This window comes from Ixodes scapularis, unplaced genomic scaffold, assembly GCF_016920785.2.
Source record: "Ixodes scapularis isolate PalLabHiFi unplaced genomic scaffold, ASM1692078v2 PGA_scaffold8__174_contigs__length_109621045, whole genome shotgun sequence".
Classification (NCBI taxonomy): domain Eukaryota; kingdom Metazoa; phylum Arthropoda; class Arachnida; order Ixodida; family Ixodidae; genus Ixodes; species Ixodes scapularis.
The window spans coordinates 85,317,287-85,335,102 of NW_024609883.1; the positions used below are offsets into that span (position 1 = coordinate 85,317,287).

The 17,816-nt window shown below is 44.6% G+C and overlaps 1 protein-coding gene across 1 annotated transcript in view; it reads left to right on the forward strand.

The window, feature by feature from the left end:
• The first annotated feature begins 615 nt into the window (after nt 1–615).
• LOC120837580 overlaps nt 616–17,816 on the forward strand; it is a 46,118-nt gene continuing 28,917 nt past the window's right edge. The window contains exons 1-4 of the mRNA XM_042287045.1: nt 616–677; nt 8,003–8,082; nt 12,448–12,515; nt 13,100–13,326. Of these exons, the coding sequence (XP_042142979.1) occupies nt 616–677; nt 8,003–8,082; nt 12,448–12,515; nt 13,100–13,326 (437 nt within the window). The remainder of the gene's footprint in view (nt 678–8,002; nt 8,083–12,447; nt 12,516–13,099; nt 13,327–17,816) is intronic.

The following is a 17,816-nucleotide window of genomic DNA, read 5'->3' on the forward strand; positions in this document are numbered from 1 at the left end:
GTGATGAAAAAAATTTAACGCAATATAAATACTAAATTTTTAAAAGAAATATGCTGTCAACAAGGTTTGCCTAGCTGGGCTATAAACTAGGCATAACTGGGCTAACAAAAGATATACGCACCTCCGCCTCTTGTCTCGTTGTTAAAAACCTCTGTACAGGTACTTCACGCTTTCCGTTTTTCTTTTTCCTCCTCTTTTCATCTCTTTTTTTCTCCTTGGCCCTTTCCCACCGCAAGATTCTATTACCTCTCTATCTTTCACGACTTTCACGATTTTGGGGAAGGAGGAAGCTAACACGATTATCTCCATCTCAAAGAAGAAAAACGAAAACTGACTAACTTTAAACATGCGTGTTTTTTTTTCTATTAAATTAAGTTCCAAGTGAGCGCCTGATGTGTACGTTTCTTCGACTCGTCCCTAGTCTCTTGGCACTGTTTCTATTTCGCCAGTCTTGCCATTTTTTTTTTCCTTTCCATTTTTCTCGTTTAATTGTGTCTTAAAAACGGCTGTATTTCTTCCTGTATTGTCTTATCATACTTTCTCTCTCTCTCTCTCTTCTTTCTTTCTTTCCCAGACTAAGAAAGCCAATGGAAACGACAAGGGGCTAGAGTCGCTATGAGATGCGCTGGAGCCGCCTTGCTTCACCACCTCCTTTTCGTCGCCATGAAACTCGTCAGGTGAGTCGATGTCTCACGCTTCAAAATTGTAGCCAGATATTCTTGCATGCCGATACGAATGTAATATGCATTCATGACCGAGTGATTTGGTGAAGACGACCCTCTGTGAAAGCACCGCCCATGTCAAATGGCTGCTGTCGCCTGATAGGGTTATCCTGTTTCTGAACTTTACAAGAGTCACTGACAAAAGGAAAACGGCAAAAGGTCCTTCAGCTGTCCCGTCTCCAGCGCGAGCTCTTTACCGTCGATGACGCTTCAGCTTCTCATGAGCTTCGAGCCTGCACTTGCAGCCAAAGTCGTTTTTCTTACCATTCCCTTAAAAACGTACCGAGTTACTGTTCCAGTTCCGCCGATGTAAGATGCAACGGCGGCGTTCCTCCCAAGATGAATCCGCTCCAGGAACGTCGATCCTTGAAACGCTGCTTTGCACATCACTGTCTGTAACCTCTTCTTGATGATTAAAATAGGAGTAAAATGTGTCCCAAAACAATTCGACCAAGTGTTAACCTAAACAGGTGCTTGCGCGCTACATCAATCACATAAACAGCCCCGGTAATAATCGCATCAGCAGCGACACCCAGAGACGAGCGGGAGAAACGAATTTCGAGTGACTTAAAAGCGTGACGTCATTGACTGCTCGTCAGACGATTGGTTGAAGCGGACGATGCCCCTCCATCTACCTCCTCGTCATGAGTTGTTTAAAAATATTGCGTTTTGAGATTGAAAAACGAGTTTATATCTTAAGGCATAGCCTCCTCTATACACACAAAGCCTGGCAGTTCGACGACGGAATCATAGAGTGCCCGGTCGCAGATATGTAGCGCGAGGATCTGGTAGCAGAGAGCATTTCTGGTATTCAGCACACAGCTACTGCAGCGGCGAGGACCCGAGACATGGTTTTCAAACCCGACGAGAAAAGAAACAGTAGCGCGAAGAACGCGATGAGCACGAGCGGACATTCCATCGCTCGGGAGAAGTGTGTTTCGGCGTCTCGACACAGCGGGGCGCCGGTTACATGCTTCTCTTCTCATCCGTTGTCTGCCGCACTACCTTTTCACTTTCGGCGGCCGCGTCTCATGGCGATCTGCCAGGCTTTGTCAGTATACGTCAACTCAGCTCTGTTATGTCACGGCGCGGTGGTGGCGCTTCGAGCGCACGTCCGGTCTGGGGCTGTGGGCGGAAGTCCCGATGCTAGACGTGCATTCCTGCGTTGTTTCAACGGAAACGAGGCTCTCGTCAAAACGCCGCGACTGGGGCTGTACCAAAAGAGTCGAGAAAGGTTTGAAGGTCAGTTTTTATGTGCTCGGTTTGTCTGAGAACGTGGATATGTGCCGTGAAAAGGGAAAACCAGAGGCCGTCGGACCACGATTGCTTGGGCGGGAAGCACTTTGGGTTGAATTCACGGATACTGGTGGTCGTCATTTTTTTTTTTTTTTTTTGTTCCAACATGAACGCGTCAAAAAACGTCAAGTTGAACGGACCACCTGCGGACTACGTTCAGTGCGTCTTCAAGCTCAAACGGCCGCCTGATCGTTCGAACTGTAGTCCGCTCTTTCAAACGTTTCTGCTTGTCATCTGGATGCTCTTTCAGACGACACCGGCCCGTAGACCAAACGTTGGCCCGGTAGTTGCGATAAGAAGTAAGTTCAGGCCTCAAAAGACTTAAGAGACTTAAGTTTGAGGGTTGGTTAGGGTAAGCAGTCTCGATGTAAACAGTAGACAAAAGGAGATGTTGATCACTGTTACCAGTGGCCATCACCGACTTGTTATGCCTGATTCACTTGGTCCAATTCTCCTTGCAATATTCTGAATCGACGTCTACCATCTCAGCTACGGTTCACACTTTTGCAGCCCGAGCGACGTCGCCACAGAAAATTGCCAGCGGAATCTCATAATGCGAATCAGGCTTTAGCGTACATTCTCTGCGGCGTCCACGCTGAATGAATCGCCGCATGTCACATTTTTCACGCGACTTTTTGCGGTGTAAAGAGGCTCGATAATTTCACTCAGGCCGCTCAAGTAGTCAGACATCGCCAGGAAGACGTAGAATTAACGACTCGAATGCAAAAAAGAGCAGGGGGACGCACACCGACGCCGACAGCATCGAATTGCAATGGTTTGTCTATGGGCGACGGCGAGCTTCTTGCTCACACTGCATCGCGCATGCGCGGCGCCGGTGGCGTCCACTAGGGGCGCTCTAGTTTGTTTGTAAACATGAGTTGGTGTATAGAGGAGGCCCTGCAAAGCGTTTCTTACCATTTTTTGTAACTTGCATCGCGTTGGTTCGAATTAATGTGTGGGGTTATAGCAAGAGAGGAAAAATATAATTAAAAAAGGTCTGATGTATTTTGAACATAAAGCGTGAGACACATGCGCGTAAATCCATCCGATCCGACGTTTGATCCGGCAATACGACTGCCTGATCCGAAAAGTTTGGTCGCTTCAGACGTCGGATCGGCAATCCGGTGTGCGTCTGACGTGTCAGGTAGTTTCGCATGGCGGACGGACTGTCGGAAGCGTCCAGCCAATGACAGCACAGCCAGCGCGAACGTCATGATGACGTACTGGGTCTGGCAGGGCGTACAAGAAAACGGGACTGGCCTGGGCGACGGGAAGCCGGGCGCGTGAGTCCTGCTGACCCATTCGAGAAAGATGGTCCCAGCAAAAAATGTACGCGCTAGCGAGAATGAGCTCCTAACTTCGCTCGTGCGAGCTGAAGTGTCAATCTGGGACCAGAGATCTACACCACGGACCTCCGCTGGAGCCCTAGGCGGAGCTGAACGGATCGTCGTTTCACATGCAAGGTCGGAAGCGCGTGTCTCAAACTGTCGCGTGCGGCGATTCGGAGCGGCTTTCGGACTGTCGCATCGGACGTCGGATCGGACGATTCTGCCGTCCATGTGTCTCGCGCTTAATAGGTAAAGAAGCTCAGAATTTTCAGCACATTTTTTATTGTTGATGACGTCATTGGTCTCAACCAATTGAGAACCGAAACGACAAGAGCGTGCAACAACCATGCGTGATCTTCCGAACTTTTGGAATTAACATCCAGTTATGAAGATGTGAACGCCCTACCGATCTACGGGTGTTCCAAGCAAACATTCGAGTGAGAGTCACGTGCTTGAAGGGATCCGAAGAGGTGACGTGCACTTATTCAGCCAGTCCTACCTCTAGAATTCTATGTCGTCATTATCTGACGCTCTATATCAATGTCGTCACGAAATGCGCGTGTTTGACACCGTTAGGCACACCCTTCGAAGCAGCATTTGGTTTTCTTCGACCCTTAAAATGCCCCTTTAAGGCAGGTTTTCTTTTTTTTTTACTCAGATAAATTTGCGTTTTTTTAAAAGTGATATTTGTGTTTTCATCATCAGTTGAAAAAGCTCTGTGTTGGTATTGTTTTTGTATGACAATGACATTGTATAATATGGTGTTTTTATTACAAAATATTGAGCCCGTCAAATCAAGGATTGACGGAATTGACGCTGCTACATCTGACAAAAATGAACAATTAATCAATAGACCCTTTCTTAAATGTAGTCTGGCCACTTTGATAACTATCACCATTTAAGTGGACATTATCCGAACATGTTACTAGCAAGTGAAGAAAGAATTGGAAGGCAAGCACTATGGGCTACGCATTTCAGGTTGCCATGTAAATCCTTGGAAATCAGCTTCGGCACGCCCAAGACAGCTAATGGCATATCAGGGGCGTTACTGAACTAACCACCTCGTATAGAGAGGTAGCCTTTAGATATTATTGAAACTAAAACATATATAAAAATGACTGTACAGCGAAGAGCAGCGTAACCTTCAAATGTCTGCCGTTGACGAAAAGGTACTAACTTTAACCGCCATTAGCACAGAAAAATCTGGACTTATATTTCACCCACTCTATGGCACTGAGTCACCAGTCTATGGCACTTTTGCTAAATTACCCAAGCACCAAGGAGCATGCTGCGAGTGTAGTTACACGCGCTGCACTTGCTGGTTTTTGCAGCAGTAACTGTACTAAAGCAAATGCCTGAAACAATCTTACATGTCCTTTCGTCGGTGCTTTTTTCCCCTTGAATTCTTTATACGGGGAAGGCGAGCGCGTGTACCTACATTCCCAGCATCCTCCTTGATCCTTGGGTATTTATCAAGAGGTATATTTGTGAAAGGGTGTCTAAAAAGAGCGGAAAAAGTGTAGTTTCGGATATCATCTGGTGCTCACTTCGGTAACGGAGTGGCGGACGTCATCTTCTTTTACGCCGGTATGTCACCTGAGGCCATTCCCCCGGCGTCAGGTAGCAGAAGAGAAAGAGCGCTTCTACTCGTTCGGCAACCTTTGTACGTTGACGATGCCAACGACCGATGTGGCCGCCCTAAGCGACTGCTGGAGGTTACCCAAACAGATGGGTTACTGTTTACGTCGCTATTCTTTTTACGGAGAACTCGTAGGACGAGACAGCGGAACCTTACTTTCCCTTTATTGGTTTCCATAGACGTCCCATTCTAAGCGTAAGAGATTTGTATAGAGGTAACAATAGACCTCTTTCGAAAGGCACGTGCTCATTGTTGAAAGGTCGGAAACACGGCACGATGACGGAACACGCGACAAAATCTACATGTGCTAGAAATGAAGTGCCATTAGTTGAGTTTTTAAGGTTCCAATACTGCCGGGGTCTTTTGTGTCCACCATAGTCCAGGTATTCCACAGCTTCCAGCAGAGGGCACGCTTTCAAAATAAGTATATTGAGCTGCGTGTTAGGTTCCTAGGGCTCCGAAAAACGGGGTTTTATAACAAATTGTGTCATGTATATCAGAGTATTTTTATTTCTTTATTGAAATGTCCCTTCAAGAAAGCCTTTAGGGGGAAGGGGGGGGGGGGGGGGAGGCGAAGGGGAGGAGGGTGAAAAAGACCTAAAGTTCTCAAACTAAGCGCTAACACGTAAAACGTGTCGCGTCATGTTGCCGTGGTAGGTCAGTCAGGACAGTACCCATTATATGAACCTCACTAATATATTTCATTTATTATATTGCCTAAGCGCAAGAATAAAACTGTGATATATTGTAGATAGGACATAGTATATATTTCTATGGATAGTATTGAATCTGAACTGCCGTTAGCGTGAGTCTATGCCAATGTGTATGTGGCAGTGCGTGAGGAAACTAGTAAAACATTTAATAGGTTAATTTTCTTTTGTCTTAAGATTATTAGCAATAGTGATTAACGGCCTTCTTCTTTATGCGCATATGCACGCGTGGGTGTGGGTGCATATCGGGTGAGGGATATGGTGACACTTACTTCGATTGTAAAATTGAGTACTTTTAGAAGAAGGTATGTGCGCAGTTTTCTTTCTTCTTTTTTCTTTTTTTTTTTCTTTCTGTAAATTTTAAAAGTACTTTTTTCCATAACACTCGCGTAGCCTGCTTTATATTAGAGTGGTCAACGTCTTGATTTGTTTTATATTTAATGTATTAAATGGACACAGACACCGAAAAGTTCTTGTTTTTGTTGTTGCGGTCTAAAACTAAGCAAGTTCTAGTCATAGACACGCAAAAAAAAAACCACAACGCGAAAAAAAATATAATCTTACGCACACGCGCGCTTTTTTTTTGGCGCTCTTCTCTTTTTCTTTTTTACCCTCCTCGCTTCTTTGTATTTCTTACGTAATCTATGACGAAATTTAGAAACTTTGTAAGCGACATCTCTATAACATTTAATAACGGCAATTCGTAAAACATGTTATTTTAACGCAATCGCGATTGCAATTGCGAAAGCACTGCCCCTTGTTTTGAAATCTATAAAATCGGAGTCCGGGAATAATGTCGCCCACTGGCTTTTTATCCTCCCTCGGAAAACATGGCGGCGTTCGGCAGATGTATATATAGCACTGAGGATCTGAGGATGATCGGCGAGTCGGGGAATCGGACGATGGTTTCTGTTCGGTGCTCGACGTCCTCTCAGACTTCGAGAAGGAAAGCGTTTAAAGGTCTAAACAACTGGGTTTGGGGGCCTGCGCACCGTACTTTCGATTGTGACTCCGCCGGAGCAACCTTTCACGCAGCACCGGCGCGACGTCGCACGTCGCACACAGAAGTCCATTGCGCGTCTCCTTCGACCTCACACCGTTTCAAAGATTTGGAGATCGCTAAAAGAGCCGTAAAATAACTTCAAACTCGAAAGTGAAGCGTCGTCTGCTCACAGCGCTAGGCGGCGGCACACACGGGGAACCGCGATTGATCGCGGAGACGGGCGAGAAACTTGAGTTACAGGACGACTCAATCTTTGACGTCATTGCACTTGCGCGGATCGCGCGAGAACTCCAAGTTCGGTTTTTGGATATTTTTTTTTCTTTTTTTAACTTCACAAGTACTGAGTTTCCAACCTCCGAATTTTTAGGGTAATGTCCAAGCATCGTTTTCAATCGTTTCGGATAATAAATATCATTTAAACTTGACCTCTCAGTGCCATTTTAAAGAAGGAGAAGAACCCATCCCCTGGATCTTTATTAGTCGTCAGGACAGGCAGACCAAACGCAAAGAATGTATCCATCATGAGATAAATACCAGGTACCGCACGGGGATGGGAAAGGCAGGGGCATTGTTTGCTGTACTTTTGGGGAGACCAAATTACTCTTTCGGATATTGCTCTCACCGAAATATTCTTACGTTTTGGTTTGACCTTAGTGTCTAAACTATTAATATCGCAAGTGGTTTCTGGCTGTATTCCATGCATTCTCACCAATCGTCTCAGGTATTGCTTTTTTATTAGTCTAATTCATAAATATGAGGCTGCAATAAAAATTGTCTCGCGAGCCGCATCCGGCTCTTCGGGGGGTCCAAGTGCGGCTCGCGGCTCCCATGGTAAGCGTACGCGCCTTCCCCTTCTGTGTCTCCAAGGCAAAAAAGTTCTAAAATCCAAAGAAAAAAAAACAAGCTCATAGACTTGGCAATTTTGTATACACTACCCTGTTTCCTTTATTGCTCTAGAAAGAATTTTAAACCGTATACGTATAACGGGCGTTAGGGGCGGTGACTGGTAGCGTACCATGCATTCATTTTCGCTTACGGCGGTTGAAGACACGTTCTGCTGCCTAATGTTATTTCCTGTAATCGACAATTATATTTGTCCCCTTTGGAAACGACTGTTCCCTCTATATTGTCTTGTCAAAAATATCTCCCCCCCCCCTTTTTTTCCCCTTTTTTTTTTTTGTGCGTTCTAAATTTTTGCTGTTTTACCTGTGGTACTAACCCCCATGTCACACGGCCACCCCTGCTTTGACGGAATCTCCCAAGATAAAAATATATTTAATTTCTTTTTCTACGTCATTTTACAGGCCCGAAAATTTGGATCTGGAGTCTATTCTTCCTGAAAGACCCGGTGACTACGACAGCCTGGAACCTCCCAAGGAAAACGGTAGGTGACGCTTGGCGAACGCTGACGATAGGTGTCGTAAGCCGCCGCCCAATTCGAAGGATTCAGCCGCATGCATTCTGCAGGCGCTGTCCGGGGCATGTTTCTCTCTCGTGTGACGGATCCTCTCGCATTGGTCGAACATAAACCGTCTGCACACATGCTTTAAGCATACGCATGTATGAAGCAAACATGCTCGGAGTATACACTCCGTGCAACGCGACTGGCGCGCCGCCGCGCGGCCGGTAGCGAAGGTAGGCAGTGAGAACCCCGGAGAAAACGAAACCGAAACCACGCCGCGTACGTTGGTACGCATTGAAGTCGGAGTGGTGCGGTTGCGCTGGGTTCACAGCATGAAGTGCTGCCTGTGCTGCGTCATTAAGTGCTTCAATAGTTATGCGTCGTATCTCGTGGGGACAAAGTTTCACAGTTTTTCACCTCGCCGATGTTTTCTGGGACAGCGACAACGATGGAGCCGTGCCGTACGACGCGAGAAATTTGGTCTCCCGATCATGTCTGCCACTGTGTCATCACGGCTGACATATTCTACACTGCCGCTTTGCGCTCTGCGTTTGTTTTCGTACCAGTAACGCCTACATGTCTAAGCGCCGATGGGACAAACTGAAATGCCATCCCACATTCGCGGGTAGGAAGTGCCAATTTCGTTGGAGGAATGCCCTCCAAAGAAGTTTCGTCCCCATCGTACGTGTCATTGATATTTCCGGACAAGTATGGCGCGCAATCTGTACTTCATGAAGAAAGATTCGAACGGTAAAAAAAGTGACAAATATAAACCTAAAGAAAACAACAATGAAACTCGGAATCACTGGAGAATCGACGTTTGAGTATGGAAGTTTATGTGGTGTGCTTTCTTTCTAAATCAGCCTCCTTTTGGATGTGAAAACGCTGACACCCTGAGTTCTGTAGACAACAATTTTTTTTTCTCGGCTTTAGGGCCACCTATCGCAAAGTTGTTCGAACTGGAAGTATCGTCCATTGGTCCCTTTTTACCTGTAAAGTGTGCACCTCCCACGATGAGTGATATTATCTTGACAGCCTTTGACGGTCAAAACTGGTTCCCATTTAGTTACGCCGCCCAAACTAAATTTCCACCTGGTTTCGCTATGCCAACTCTTTTTGTTATAATAAGTGTTGTGCCAAGTGACGGTCATGTCACAGTACCTGTGCGCCGAAAATCAGCACCTCGCACAACAGGTTATTACACAACAGCTGACCGCAAAAGCCCTTGGCGGCCAAACCGTGTGTTGGCCGACAGCTTTGTTTTCTCGGCTTTGGAACCACCTTCCGTAAAGTTGTTTCAATTGGAAGTACAGACCACCAGTCCCTTCCTACCCGTAAAGTCTCCACCTCCCCCGACCAGTGGTATTCTCTTGACAGCCTTTTCATGGTCAAAACCGGTTCCCATTGAGTTACGCCGCCCAAACCAAATTTTCACCTGGTTTCCCTATGCCACCTTTTTCTTTTTGTATAATAAGTGATCTGTCATGTTACTGTCAAGTCAAAGCACCTGTCTACCCAAATCTGCACTTTGCACAGCCCGCTATAACACAACATTTTGGGTCCAATATTGGATATCCCGTACAGCTTTATTTCTTTATTCGTTAGAAACATAACTTTCACCCCTGCTGGCTCAAAGCAACTTGGCACTCTTCGTGCGCAAACTTAGTGAACATCTCACTCGCCTCCAAATATCATCGTTCCAGCAGCCATAGGTTTACAGTGACGAGCGAAATAAATTTCCCACTCAGAGCAATTATGGTGGCGGCCGTCTTGTTTTTCGGAAAATTGCCCCAATTCCTTTTTCGGCCGCAACTAGAGAAATTACCCCTAATAACGACTCAAACTCAATATATAAGTGGAAAACAGCTAAATGCCCTTCTGCCCCAGCACTCATTCAACGTCACCCTCAACTTATCGGCTCAAAAAGCAAACGTTTCGTCCGCGCGCGCTTCCGCCGCCACAGTTTGGCATGCGAAAAGGCGCCGCAGGCTGCTGAACGCGCCTCACAGTCGAACGCCGGCTCCTCCGCTAGCGGTGCTGCGCGCGTTTTTCAAAGCGCCCCCTATAGTTCCCGCACGGAGTGTATAGGTGAGGCGTGTACGCAGGTAATTCTGTCGTTATGTCTGTGAAGAAACTCCGTGTCTTTCGTAGATGATGAATGGGCAGTGTAACTTCGGCTTTGTAAGCCTGGGTCGCACCGCCTATTCATTATACGAAAGACAGTCTGCCAACAGATTCGAACGCGAGTCGCCACGCGATCCGTGCTTCGAATGCCGGACGGCAATGGGTCCGAGTAGAAAGCTTGGCACGCGGCGATCGAACCACGGATATTGCTGTGAATCGTGTTTGCGGGCGATGTGTCTGCAATGTAATTCCGGCTTTACAAACGTTAAAAAAAAAAAAAAAGTTTTTTGTTGTTTTTTTTTGCGCTGGAAAAGTGAATTCTTTTGAAACTTTGGCGCTTTATCCCCACCACAGGCGGAAATATAGCATTCTGGTATATGCGGTTATTTTAGCGTCGTAAAAATACACAGTCTAATTTTGTAGGCTAATACTCTAGATATGCTGTACGGTTAAGGTGATTTCATTTATGGTAAATAAATTGGAAGGAGTGAAATTACCGCTGTTATGCAATCGTTTCCACTTGTACCTTGAAAGAATTGACGAGGAAGGCGGACGATTACGATGTTTTTGTGTGTTTGTTTGTTAGCGATTATAAAAAGAAAAGTGATGTCACTTGAAATGCCGTCGGTCGGTATACTTTACCTTTACATTGACAAATTTCACCAAAGAGAGGTGCCTTTCGATTTCTAATTTGTAACTGTCTGAGGGGTCTTGGAATAGGAGGTTGATCTGCTCAGGTTTAATCTTTTATTTTGAAAATGTTTGTCGTCTATTCCTACAATTCACATTCAAACACCGTGGCACTATATCTAATGCGCGCACAAAAAGGAGACGGAATAACACAAACGGCAGTCAAGGTCAGTAAGAGAGAAGGCCATATATGAAAGTTTGTTTATTGTCAAGATAGCTACTAGCATTAATTACGAAATATTCGCTTTTTGATGAATCTGCGTACGAATTGACTTACATTGCACGTTCCACGAGTGTTTTTAACATATATACACATTTGCAAGCAGTCACGCTTCAGGAACTACTTTGGTCACCGCGGGTGGAAAGCGCTTTGTCGGGGCACCAATTGTTAGCATCGTCAGCAAGATTTAAATATCAGACGATCTACACGCATCAGCAGCAAGGTGGTGGCGCCAAGAAGCCGTTTTTGCCAAAGTGTATATACTGCAAGCACATTTGAAGAACGCGTGATGAACCTGTGGAAAGAAACAGAAACAGACTAATTTTGTTCTGTAGTGTTGAAGAGCCATTTCACAGAGATGCCTTGCAATCCGCGTTCTGTTATACAAAGGTATTCATAAATAAGGCATATTTATAAATGTGAGCTTCGCGGTTTATGCCGTACAAATGGCTGTGTCTGTATGTGTTTCAGTGTATAGTGTAACCAGTGTTTTCGAAAAATGTATAACGACGTTTAGCTCAAGCTATTTTATGCCTATCTTGTTCTAACTGCAAAAACACTGATTACTTTTCCCACTCCTACAAAGTCTCCTGAGATGTAATATCGATTAATAAATAAATAAATAATAAACAGAACATCATTCGATCCCCTTGTCGCTCCAAAGAAAAATATGACTTGATCCTTTTTTTTAGTTCCATCACTGCAAAACAGTGTATGTAGCTCACTCTTTCCCTCCAGGAAGGAGCGTGTTACAAAAACGCCGTATTGTGGAAGGCATTTCCGCATAAAACCGTAACTTTTTTATAATAAAGATGGTTTCACCATGGCCACCTATGCCAGTTCTTAATCAACTTCCTTAGCAGGCTTCAAGAGAACACCACTTGGGAGCCCTGCGGCTCTCGGGTCTTCTTGACAACCGGAGACAGGCCCAGACGTATCGGTCGATAAGTTCCTAAACTAGCTTCGTAACCCAGCTAAGATGTCTTTTTTCGTGTCTCCGAGTGGAGCTTGACGACTGTTTCTCTCGCCATTTGCCGGTCAGGGCATTAGGATGTGGGAGCTTCTGGGCTTGTAGATGTCTAAGCCGGTCTTAATCTCCCCTGCGGCTAGGTCTCTGCAAGTGGTGGTTACGCAGAGGTACCACTTCACCGGTTAGCTCAGGGATCCTTGCCTCCTTCGTGTTTTCAGACCACTAACAAGCCTTCAGGGGAAGAGAAGGGAGGGGGGGGGGGGGGTTGGATTTAAGGGACACTTTGAGTTCACCATACTTACTCTAAAGTGGTTCAGATGGCTGACTTGACACTTTTCCCCAGGCAACCCAACTGTGGTTCGTTTTCACTTCACGGTCCTCAGCTTAGACTCCATTGACGAAGGTTCTATGGTAAGTGACAAAGCACGATTTACGTTTCATCAATAAAGTTATGTTTCCTTCTTTCTTTTTGTGTCTGTTTTTTCCTCTCTTTCTCTTTTTTTTTTTTTGTCTTTAGTTGATTTTTTTATTCAATCATTTATTTGATGTATCACAGTTTTGCAAACTCTCTAGAGCCCGTTTCCAGTAAATCATTTGCATGCGATACACCTGCCTGGTTCTCAAAATTTTCGGACGTTCGTAACATCAACGCCGAGCTGAGAGCGTCTCGAGATTCTGCTCGGAAATTTAGGCTTAGGTAAACTGGTGTTGCTTTTTGGTTGATCTTAACCTTTAGGCATCTATACTGCAGATAGATATGCTATTTGATTGTATATCTGGATCTGTATTTTGGTATTGAAATAACATTCTGATATTACTTTTTTTTAAGATATAAAAAACAATACTCCCATCTCAGAGGAAAGTGGCCTTCTTGCACTACAAAAAGTAGCATCGCTACTTCCTCTTTACGCTGACAAGGTGTTATGGTAACCGAAATGCTGCCTCCACTAACGACAGACTATTTCCCCTGGCACCGTTTCCTTCCGCCGTCACAGACTTACGTGGCCGACATCTTCATGTCGCAAACCTGGCACGACCACCGGCTGCGGCTACCGCGGAACATGACGGCCAAGTACCGGCTTCTCCCGGTCAGCTGGCTCAAGCGCATGTGGAGACCGGACTCTTTCTTCAAGAACGCCAAGAGGGTCACCTTCCAGGAGATGACCATACCCAACCACTACATCTGGCTCTACTCGGATCGTCGGATTCTCTACATGGTCAAGTGAGTGCACGCTTTGTAATGTCTCGAGCGACCAATCATCCCTTCAACTTTCACAATTGGCTGTCATCGAATCGGGTAGATTCCGTATATATTACGGTGCCTAAAACGCTTCTCCGACTGAAGTGTTCGGCGTCCTATTCTGCCCGTGTATCGAAAGTGGTCCCGAAGTGGCAACAAATGATATCACATGAGCCGGTGTGTCATGTTGTCAGATGTTGCGATTCTGTCGGATGGTCGTAGAAGTTTTAAGTGTCAAAACGTACGATGGAACTCCTCACTGCTGAAGCCTCCGCGAATTGCCAAGCTGAAGAGCGGCTTGCAGCCGAAGAGACTTCTTCCGCATCCTAATCCGCTTCTGTGCAACCACCAGGATCATGGCAGGCAACCGCGTGACGCTTTAATGACGTCATCAGGCGTAAATCTATAGTCAGAAACACACCAATCGGAGACGCGTTTTTGGCACCATAGAATTCTACCTATAAAGACAAAGTCGGCCACCTTTTTGGTGCATCTACGCTGAAACTAGGCATTGCTTAAGTGTTTTGACGTTTTCATGAAACTGAACGCACTGCAAAAGAACAAGGATCGGTGTGGAATACACCCCGTTGCTCTAGTGTCTTTCTTGCTTGCCCTTGTCCACCCAGAAGAAGGTACCACGATGCGAGTTGTGGTGATTTCTTTGCTCCTTGTTCCTGGCTTCCTGTCTTACCTTGTTATACGGAACTGTGCCGAACGCCCAATGTTTTAGTAGTATCGCTTTTACATTTTGTGTCCACTGCTGCGTGACATTTACTGTTGAGCAAGCAGCTCAACAGTCAGCTGCAAGTCACCTCGGAAGTGGCCAAAAAGGGCATCTTTGAGTAATGTCAACCAGTGACCGATTGGTCACGATCACCGCCTTGCATTAGGACACAGTACTCGAAGGCTTGAGTTCAAGATCGGGGCTCGCTGGCTCCAGTGATGCAATTTGTGGCAACCTCGGGACCACTTTTGTTGCTTTAGGATAATAGCTATAGGGTGCGTTCCAGGCACTGTAGCTGAGTGGACACGTCGGCAGGCAATCTTAATGGTGCGATGGCGCAAACAACAGGATTGCCCCAAGACCATACCCTGTCGAAGCTATCGCCCGAGCGCCGCCATGTTTACCGTTCATTTCACTCACTCTTGGCGAGCGGAAACCACCACTAGCACGCTCCTATAGACTCTTGGCTGCACGCGACTGCATTTCAACGCAAGCGTATGCATAAATTTTACGCAACCGGATTCTGGAACGTTCAGCTTCCACTTTTTTGCCACCGATCGCAGCGCCCTCGAACGCGAATGTGTGTACCAGCCTCGCGCCGCAGCGGACACTGCGAACCATCGGAGCCAATACAAGAGCTGAGGGGGTGTCACGTGACATTTCGGTTGGGCGCAGGGACGTGCAGACTGCGAAGTAACGGGATGAGCTTAGAGCGCTGGACCGACTGGAAAGGCCCTTAGCGTCCACTGTCGTCTATCTTAGGATGACACGTAGTGCCAAAAAGAAGAAAAAAGGTGGATGTTTTGGGAACGTTGGCAGACGAACGGAATCGATTAGTTTACTTGTGTAAACTTTGGTGACAGCCGCTTCTGCGTTTGGCAAACATGCCCGGGAAGCATTCCCGGCTGTCAGGAGAGCCCTATGATCGTTCGCAATATGTCCATGTTTTCCTGAGGGCACTAAATTTATTTGGAGCAGGAGCGAAACTTCTTTTATAATTCTATGGACTTCCTGTGAGAATGCGGAGGTGTAACATTTATATTGAAGTGCAGGATCATTTTGTTGATACAAATTTTTCTATGGGAGCTCAGCACTTTGCCGGGAACGTGTAGCACGAGAAATATGGTACGTTAAAGTCACAGGGCATAAGCAAAAAGTTGTTATGCTTTCTTTCTTATTCTATCTCGATCGTATATATGATGAAGAGTCGTAATAAACTTCGAATTAGTAAATCCCACAGTACGCATCTTTGACTAACATATATATATAGATAGATAGATATATATAGATAGATAGATAGATAGATAGATATATAGATAGATAGATAGATAGATAGATAGATATAGATAGATAGATAGATAGATAGATATATAGATAGATAGATAGATAGATAGATATATAGATAGATATATAGATAGATAGATATATAGATATATAGATAGATATATAGATAGATAGATAGATAGATAGATAGATAGATAGATAGATAGATAGATAGATAGATAGATAGATAGATAGATAGATAGATATAGATAGATATAGATAGATATAGATAGATAGATATAGATAGATATAGATATAGATAGATAGATATAGATATAGATAGATAGATATAGATAGATATAGATAGATAGATATAGATAGATATACATAGATATAGATAGATAGATATAGATAGATATAGATAGATAGATAGATAGATAGATATAGATAGATAGATAGATATAGATAGATAGATAGATAGATAGATAGATAGATAGATAGATAGATAGATAGATAGATAGATAGATAGATAGATAGATAGATAGATAGATAGAATCGTATAATCGTAACACACCGTGCACTTAGATAAGGGGTCTCTAAACGTTTTAGCTCAGGGCCGGATTTGGGATTCAAAGAACCAGGAAAATATCGCAGTTAGAGTTTTAAAAAAAACTGAAGTGGTTTAATAAAATACTTTTTTTTTTATTTTAATATTTGTCGCTTATGACATTTTCCCATAATTGTAAACCAAAAAACTCTCGGGACATAAATAAAAGTGCAGAGGAAGTTTAGCTTATTCACACCGGGCAGAATACGAATGAGAAGGGTAGAACTGGGGGTGACACTATGCAGTGGTTCTGACACAAGACACTAAACATGACAACTCAAATGAATTTTAACATAATTTACCGACACGTAACGGGTGGCAAAGAATGGTGATGCTGGTGTTGACAACGTGCAATATATGTACTATGTTATATGACACGCTACTATCAGCTAGGAATCAGAACGACCTGAGCTTCCATGAGTTTGCTGGTCGTCGCAACGCCGTTACTGTACGCGTACTTTTCTTTCTTTTTTTCTTTTTTTTCTTGCACCTTTTGCAGCAGTGGATACGAGCAGCGGGCCGGGCGTCAGGGAAGATCATTGGCAGCTGCGAGTCGGGGTTTGTAGACCCCTGACTTAGACTAAAACGCGCACACAAAATCTACTCTTCAGTGTGATTATACGGAAATATCATCGTGAGCAAACATTACCCTCTGTCACAAGACTAACTTCAATCAATTGTTTGCGCACAATTCGCACACGTAATTCATATCTAATCCGCCTTAGGAAATGCCTACAGAATGCTCCTTTGCATTGGCAAGACGCGCATAGGCAAACGGGAAGAGAAAATCCAGTCATGGGGCTCGACAGAGTCAAGTATTTGTGTGATTTTTCCTCGATCCTTATTGAATCAAAGAAATTGCCTGCATCCCTAACAAAGTCGGACTTTATTGACTACTTATTGGTGGAATCAGTGTTTTAGTTTCTAGTTAAACTAGTATGTTCATTTTGGGTATAAATATAAACACGTGCTCTTATTACATTGTATAGAGGGCTTAAAAATGTGTCTTATGTCTTAAACCACGTCGCAGTTCTCTTGTTGCAAGATGTGACTTATGGTACATTAATTGTGCCTCTCCTGCCACATTCCTGATTGGACCAAGTAGTATTAATAAGTAAATAAATAAATAAACAAAACGCTGTTCAAACTTTTTATAGAGAGAGAGGGAGAGAGAGGGGGGTGGGGGGGAGCGGCAAGAAGGTTCTAAAAAAATAATATCGAGGAAGGGATTGTAGTGCTCGTTTATAAAGGGCAGCGTCGAAAAGGAAAACCAGCGAGGTTGTCTGATACTTTTTATGGTGCCGAAATGACGTAGTTTACATTATGTCCGAATCAACGGCCGTGTTGCCAACCTACTAAGAAAGACGACTAGTTGGCAAACAAGGTGAACACTAACGTCACCAAAGACCTTACTAGATACATATATTGGACACTCTGCACGATCACTAATGCTCTAAGGGAAATAGATATTTCACAACCGATGCCACGTCGAGAGGTAGCGCTACTGGACACAGCGATTACCCGGAAAGTGTTTTCTTATTAGCAAAAGTATTAAGTATTTCAATGTTTTATGCCCTCTCGTGCCAGATACATAAGGACAGATCATTGACGGTAACGGGCCGCTTGAACAGAAGGGCTTTAAACGCGGCAGTGTTTCGTCAGTCCTAATAATTACGTTTCCCCCTGACGAGGCTAGTCTTCAACATTCCCCTCTAGTAAAGTATACAGTTCTACAATTCGGTATTATACAATCCCCTCAAGGACTATATAGTCGAGTTTTGGGCTATCACTCCATCGGGAGCATCGGTCTGAACCTAAAAATTCACCATCGATAACCAATCTAAAATTCTCGTTAATTAACCGCGCGAGTTTTCAAAA